The 7,610-nt window shown below is 34.4% G+C and overlaps 1 protein-coding gene across 1 annotated transcript; it reads left to right on the plus strand.

Annotated features, from left to right (window-relative positions):
* Positions 1–1,400: 1,400 nt before the first annotated feature.
* On the plus strand, positions 1,401–3,907 carry LOC113238999 (facilitated trehalose transporter Tret1-like; the record flags this gene model as incomplete). The annotated part of the gene is made up of 3 exons (XM_026475869.1): positions 1,401–1,630; positions 2,016–2,210; positions 3,644–3,907. Coding segments are annotated over 3 exons (689 nt in total), but the record flags the coding sequence as incomplete, so codon positions are not given.
* Between the last annotated feature and the right edge of the window lie 3,703 nt (positions 3,908–7,610).

Consider the following 7,610-nt stretch of genomic DNA (forward strand, 5'->3'; position numbering starts at 1 on the left):
TTATTTTAGTTGAGCAATATACGCTGCATTCTGTTTGGTATAAAAGTCCTGTTTACGCCACACGACGACGCAAAATGAGCTGTCTGCCGACTCACATCTGCCGATTCGTCAGACGCCCCAACCGAATTTCAATCGAACGCAAACTACGCGACTCTCAACTCACACAATTACGCTCGTCTGGCCTCACCCTTAAATGTGGAATGTCTTTGTAAATTTGAGTGGAACTCACTAGGTACTCCTTTTTAGGAAGTCCTTTTTTGAAGTCGGTTAAATAATTAATATATCTTACTAACTGAGCTATAGATCGAGTCTATTGCGACACTGTTTCGAGGTAAGTCGGATAGCAGGAATTGTTTTCAGTGTTTGTTCGAAGTCAGTACCAAAATTAGTTGCAAAATAAATTGTTCTCACACTAATATCTGCTAATATTTTTTATTAAATTGTAGATAAGTTTTATTGTCTATAGCGTGAATGGAAATCGCAGTATATTTTATTTCCTCGTATAACTAAATTTAAAAACTGATAAGCGCTTATGAACTCACCTCCAGGCCACAACCATCCACCATCATAACTTTTTATTAAAAAAAAAACGATCTCAAAAGTTCGTGGAACTATTATCCGCTCACGCGATTCATGCTTCTCTGGAAGCATACCACACCTAGAGGTGCCGGTGATGGTTTTATATCGATTTATCGGATATCGAAATTATAACAGGTAAAAGAACTAATACTAATTGCTATTTCAGTAAGTACTCTAGCAAACCATAAAGTTTTTAATGCCTGGGTCTGTCATTTAAAAAAAATAAACAACTTCAAAAATACGTCACGACAATCGTGCGTGTTATTGTTTGGGCTGGTGATGTCGGTGTTTATTTATTGAAAACATACCGTAAGTTACTTTATAAACTATACTTTAAGGAGTAATTTCATGGTAAACATTAGAACCACTCAAACGGAATATTATCATATTTACCCAAGTACACCAAAAATTTCATTAGTGATTTTTAAGTGCAGGATTTGCAGTGTATTACTGCATTTTATTTGAGATGTTTTTGTTGTAGTACGGATGGTATTTATTTAGCAACGCAGAATAATAATTTTTATTTTTAAAAACTTGTATTTAAACTGAGTCCTTTTCTAATTTGCGAATAGCCGCCATTTTGCGGTAGGATGAGCGCATCGCGTGAGCAGGTATATATTTGCCAAGTTTTATTGAAATCGGTTACCGGAAAGTGCGCGAAACCAATTCATTTTTCCCCTAGTTTACCACCCTTAGAGGTGGAATATACTCTTCAAATTTAAATGAGACTACAAGTAAAGACCCTCTTTCCAACAAAAAAAATCATTAAAATTGGTTTATAAATGCTGGAGTAATCGCGTCTGTAATTTTCATTGTTTCAGTAAAAGACAAAATACTATTTAGAGCGTTTAAAATCGCCATCATCGCAGCTCTAGCTCGCGAGGTATGTGGCGCTATACCAGTCCTCAATTTCGCCGGCGACATCTTCGCGACAGCGTCTACAGGAAATAATTTTGTGCTAACTCCGAACCAGCAAGCTATGATGCTTGGTCTCATACAGGTCACTGGATCTATGTTAGGTTCCAGTGTAGTTGAGAAGGCTGGAAGAAAGGTAAGAGATGATGATACAAATTTTGACCATAATGTACAATTTACGTAAACATTGACGAAATTTCTGTGAATGAAATTTTGCCTCTGATTGGCTGAATTTACCAAGAATTATTCTTTTGTAGAAAATTGTTTTATAAAATCACCAGCAAAAGCTTTCCTGAAAGGCAAAATTATTGAAGTATTATATATTATATTAAATAACATCGGGCATTAAAGTAACTTTTACATTTAGAAACCTTAAAATAAAGTGTAGTTCCAACTAATTTATAATAATATTCGTCCAGTTATACAGAAACATGATAAAATATTCAATTTTCAAATCAGTTTGGTATGCCTTTTTTCGATTCCAAACAGCTTCACAGTCTATAAATATTAATTACTTACAGGTACTTCTTTACGTAACAGCCATCATCTCGGGTCTCAGTATGTGTGCTCTAGCATCTTGGTTCGTAGTGAAATCGCAAGGAATAGACGCTGCAAGCTGGTTGCCTCTGGCTACGTTGTGCATTTGCATCTTCTGTGACTCCTCGGGTTTGCAACCCGTCTCTGTTATCATCATTAGTGAGATTTTCTCGTTTAAGGTTAGTTGTTACTGTTATGTGCTTAAGTTAGAGTCATTTCTTTTCAATCCTGAAATAGCTAGTACAACCTATTAACCTTAATATTTGTGTTATTACTAGAAACAAAACTAAATTCGTATCAGTAATATAACCATTTGTATCCATTTTCAATTTATTAGCCATTCAATCGTATTTTTTTCCTTTATTTGCACACGTAATTTATTTTTAATACTCTATATTCATTAGTCCATTACCAAAATATATATTTTCTTTTATGGCTGTTTCACAATGACCTGTCGGTTGCGTTAGTTTTACATATTATGTTTATCCTGTGTAAGAGTCAAGCTCTTGTCTGTGTAACCTCCTCCATTCCTCGCAATCCATGCTTAGCTCCTGGTCCGCTTTATGGATGCTCATTTTGATCTTCTCTTTTATTTGTTCAACGCTCAACTACTGAACGTTATAATCGATCTTGATTTCCTTCTCTGTCTTCTCCTTAATTATTTGCTTTATGGATTGTTTATTAAGTAACAAATTTCACAAATTTATTCCCCTTCTGTTTTTCCTTGCTTTTATTAGATATCTCTCATCTCTTACCCTATAAAATAAACAAATGAAGTTTATTACAGGATTTACATTCCATGAAAGATATTTTTTAATACACAAAACACAACTACCTTTGGGTAATTTTCTGAAAAATGTCAAATAGTGGAAATTTTTCAAAAAAGAATCTGAAAACTTTGAAAAATATATTACAAAAAAGGCTACGTTGATATTTCCTTTTGAAGTTTTAAGTTTTAAGAATTTTCCTTTAAGTAGCTAAAAGCTAGTTAAAGGAAAATTCCTAGAAAAAATCCTAGTTAAAAAAAATATTTAATGGCTCCATCGTTTTCGTTGTGTATTTTCAACGTTTGACAGGTGTGAACTGACAACTATGATTATTTCCAAATGGACATTTTTCCATGACACTTTACAAATTCGCTCTGGGCCTTTTGGAGGGAAAAGTGTCGTTTTTATTTTGACTTTCAATTATTTTGTGAAATCTAGTTTAAAGTGGAATAGGATAGTGTTATTGTGCCTTAATCGAAGATTAAAACGCGAAATTATACGAATCTCGAACTAAAATCGGCCCGTCCTAAGGAATCCCGAGTCAATCCAAGCACGCCGGCTCAAATTGCTTATCCTCTTTGTGGCGGCCATATTTACAGAAACATAATTAAACGAAGACTTGTATCCAAAGGACTTGTATCCAAGCCAAAATTATTAATAAAAAAAAATGACACTACACACATCTGAAGTAATCGAAGCTGAAGCCTTTACAAATGTCTTGAACCTCGTATATTTTATCAATCTTGTGACACTTTGAACTTTCTTTGTATTTGCTTTTGCCTTCAAATAAGATTTACAAAGACTGAGCAACTAGTTTTCATCAAATTTTCCTATTATAATTCCAGCACCGCGGCTCAGTAATGGGAGTAGTAATGGCAGCGGCAGCTGTATGTGCCTTCATGCAAATATTATTCTTCAAAAAAGTCGCTACAGCAATTGGTCTTCACGTCTCCTTCTACTTCTTTGGAATCGTATGTCTACTCGCTGCCCTTTATACTATTCTGGTAATCCCAGAAACGAAAATGAGAACTTTGGAAGAAATATATCAAGATTTAAGGACCAAAAAGGAGAAAAATGAAGATAAGGATTTAAAGGAAGCATCTGTTTGAAATTTTTCCAAATAAAATTTTTCAATGTAACAAGTCGTCTTTATTAACAATAATCTCAGTACAGAGTACTAAAAAAACTGACCTCAAAACTACTTGGAATTACATCTATTTGACAAGTTTTATGAAATCGGTTACCGGAAAGTGCGCAAACCCGGATACATCCTCTAGTTCGCCACTATATGGAACTTGACACAGGAGATAATAAAAATCGGTTCTCACTACTCAAAGTATATTGAGAGAGAAAAACGCCTCGAATTGGAGAATAGCAAAAACAACCATTAAAATAATTGCTCGTTCTAACAAAATTTAGGCGCTATTTATAAAAATGAATGTTCATGCGTGAACAGCCATCCTTAGAAATGGATTATTTTCTTCAAAATATAATGGTACTACTACGGAGGTATCCTCTTTCCGACAAAAAAAGAATCATCGGTTCACAAACACCGGAGTTATCGCGTAACATACATACAAAAAAAACATACAGTCGAATTGAGAACCTCCTCTTTTTTTGAATTCGGTTAACAACATAAATTTTAACTACAGTCCTAAATATTACCGGTAACATCTCTGTAATGAGATTGCTGTTACATCAAATTAAATGGCTTCTTAAAAAATAAAATCGGTAATAAAACCAGTGTCCCTGGCGTTTGACTCGCGCAATAGAACTGATACAGTATGGGAAAAATTTGAGCTGAGATAGTGTCGACTCATAACCGCTCACGCGATTCAAGCAGCCGTGGACGCATGACGTCTGCACACACACATTATTATACTACTAAAACACAATGAAAGACATAAATAATTTCAGATGCATTTTCCAGTATTGATGATATAATGGGTTCGACAAAAAATTCTTACTGTAAATTTGAAAAAAAAAAAACTACTTTTCTTTTAAAATACCGCTTCTTGTCGAGTCAGTGACAAAAACTAATAATAATACCAAACCGGTATTTATTTGGTTCAATAAGTAGCCACATCTATACACATGTCTAGAATATAAGAATAGGAATCTGTTTATATAGATTTTAAGACTTTCGTGGTTATTCACTAAATGATGTCAACCCGTGACCATGGAGCGGGCAACCATTCCGAAATATCGGGAAAATAAAAAGAAGTCGTACCGTGGTAAGAAACCTGATACTAGTGATAATCATTTAGAAATATGTTTATTTGGCATCACAAACACAAAGAAAAACAAAATTCTTAACATATGTATGTATTAACATTTTTAGAGAAAAGAACAAGAGACTTATGCTAAATTTACATTAAGTATGTGGTAACATTAATAAAGATATGCGTTGCTAACGTGTAGCCATGCCTGAAAGCATTGTGAATGGTGGTCCCACACTAGGCTAAACCTGTCCTGTGGCGAACCTTTTACGGTTTCAATTTATTAATCCCGGCATTGCATAGTGTTACACGTTGCGTTATTCGTTAAAAAAGCATGAATTTAAAATCATTGTGACCTACATATTATTACAAAAAGAAGTACTTATATTTAATAATAATAATAATTACTAACTACTACTACCTTCGCGGATGTAGCTGATCGGACACAGTAGGCGTGAGAGCAGGAAAATATACTTTGTGTGGGGATGCTCAATCACAATAGTTTTAAGTCGGTTTGATATATCCCCATTTCACCATAAAAATGGCTTTGAAGAGAACCATTTGGTAAGGTTTGGTTTCAGTGAGACCCCAGAATGGCCGTCTCTTAAAATGTTATAATATTGTCTATGGACATTTTAAAAATAATTATTTGCAGCATTGATTTACAATTATATGGACGTCGGGTCCGCGCTAAAAAGTGTCCGAACTTATAGGGCGTTAAAATCGTATACAGAGCGTCAATCACGCTTTAGTCTTCGTTTGTTCGACTGACAGCAAAGCAAGCAAAATTAGACAGTACTGCGATGACATTACAATTTAAATTCAACGTTTTAGCTTTTTCGTATTCCTTTACATGTCACTACGTTTAAATAGGTTGACTTGGGACATTTTTTTCGTGGTTTTTGTATTAGACCCGTCGTCCATTTATTTGTAAGTCAATGATTTGCAGGCTTGATAAATATCACCACTACTAATATAAAACGTAATAATATAAAGGAGTTGTTCCTTTAGTGGTACTAAACTAAATAGAAAATTTAACCAGGCTATTGTTGGTTTTTTGTAAAGAGGTCTCAAAATCTAGAAAGTCTGAATTAACAACAAATTATTTTTGACATGCAATTTCCAGAAAATCGTTAGGGATTTTTAATACTGTATAAAGTAAAACGGAACGCAATCCCACGAAATGGAACGGATTCTTATGTAATTTTTTGGCTAATAGGCCAGTGGCCAATGCCATAAAAATATATTGACAGATCAGATGTCAAAGTCATTCTTGTTGCAATTTAATTAGCCAATTAGAATTATGATTTTGAATATTTTAGCGTTTAAGTGTTGCTGCTTTTTGAATTTTTTTTAGTATCGCAGTGTTACTGGAACTTATTTAACATACTTTTGTTTTAAATAAATAAATAAAAAATGCAGGTCACTATAATTTTTTCAATTATTTTGCTACAACACAACACAAATTAAAAATACATTCCTCAAAACTACATATTTATTTACATCTCGCCAGCACTCTATGGTAATAAAAATTATAATATGGACGTCGGGTTCGCGCTAAAAAGTGTCCGAACTTATAGGACGTTAAAATCGTATACAGAGCGTCAATCACGCTTTAGTCTTCGTTTGTTCGACTGACAGCGAAGCAAGCAAAATTAGACAATACTGCGATGACATTACAATTTAAATTCAACGTTTTAGCTTTTTCATATTCCTGTACATGTCACTACGTTTAAATAGGTTGACTTGGGACATTTTTTTCGTGGTTTTTGTATTAGACCCGTCGTCCATTTATTTGTAAGTCAATGTAAAACAGCCAAATCGTTCAGATACAATGAGATTCAATAAACAATTACAAAAATTTCTACTGCAAATATACTAACACAATCTGAATGAAGATAAAAACTAACATCAACTGCTCTTTGCTCAGAAGCTCTGGTGATAAGAAAGCTGCAGCTACTTCCACTAAAGAACGAATTTAGCCATCCAAACCTTCGGTACAGTTTTTCTGCTTTCATATCCATTTTGTTTTCCGCATTAAACATATTTAATACAGTATATTATTTTCTTAATGCATTATAAAAATGTATTTAAATTAAAATAACATCATCGACCCGTACAATGCTCTTTTTCATATCACATTGTAGTTTTTTTTTATAATATCTAGTAACGGGACGAACAAGTCGTGTGTCTGATGAAGCTACACGCCTGTCCATAATAGTTGCAGTGCCACTCAGAGCTTTAAAACGCAAAGATTTGAGGGGCACTGCCATTACGCCCGTCACCCTGAGACATAAGTTGACAAGTGCCATGTGCCTGTAATTTCACCAGCACCCTTACCCTTCAAAACCGGAACTCAGTAATGTGTCAGCGTTTATTGCATGGCGGCAGAAATAGGTAAGGTGACCCTGAACCTGGATCAACTCTTTCACAAGGAGCTCTGCTGCTATTAAAGTAATTGTTTACTAGTGTAGTAGTTGCGGCGTGGTCTGATAGTTTATAATAAGCTTAATTTAAATTTGAAGCAAACTGCAAAAGGACGATCGCGTATGTGGACACCAATTCTGCTAGCGACACTGTGAATCCAGGCTCC

The sequence above is a fragment of the Hyposmocoma kahamanoa genome, unplaced genomic scaffold (genome assembly GCF_003589595.1).
Source record: "Hyposmocoma kahamanoa isolate Upper Pololo Valley unplaced genomic scaffold, ASM358959v1 99084, whole genome shotgun sequence".
Taxonomy (NCBI): Eukaryota; Metazoa; Arthropoda; class Insecta; order Lepidoptera; family Cosmopterigidae; genus Hyposmocoma; species Hyposmocoma kahamanoa.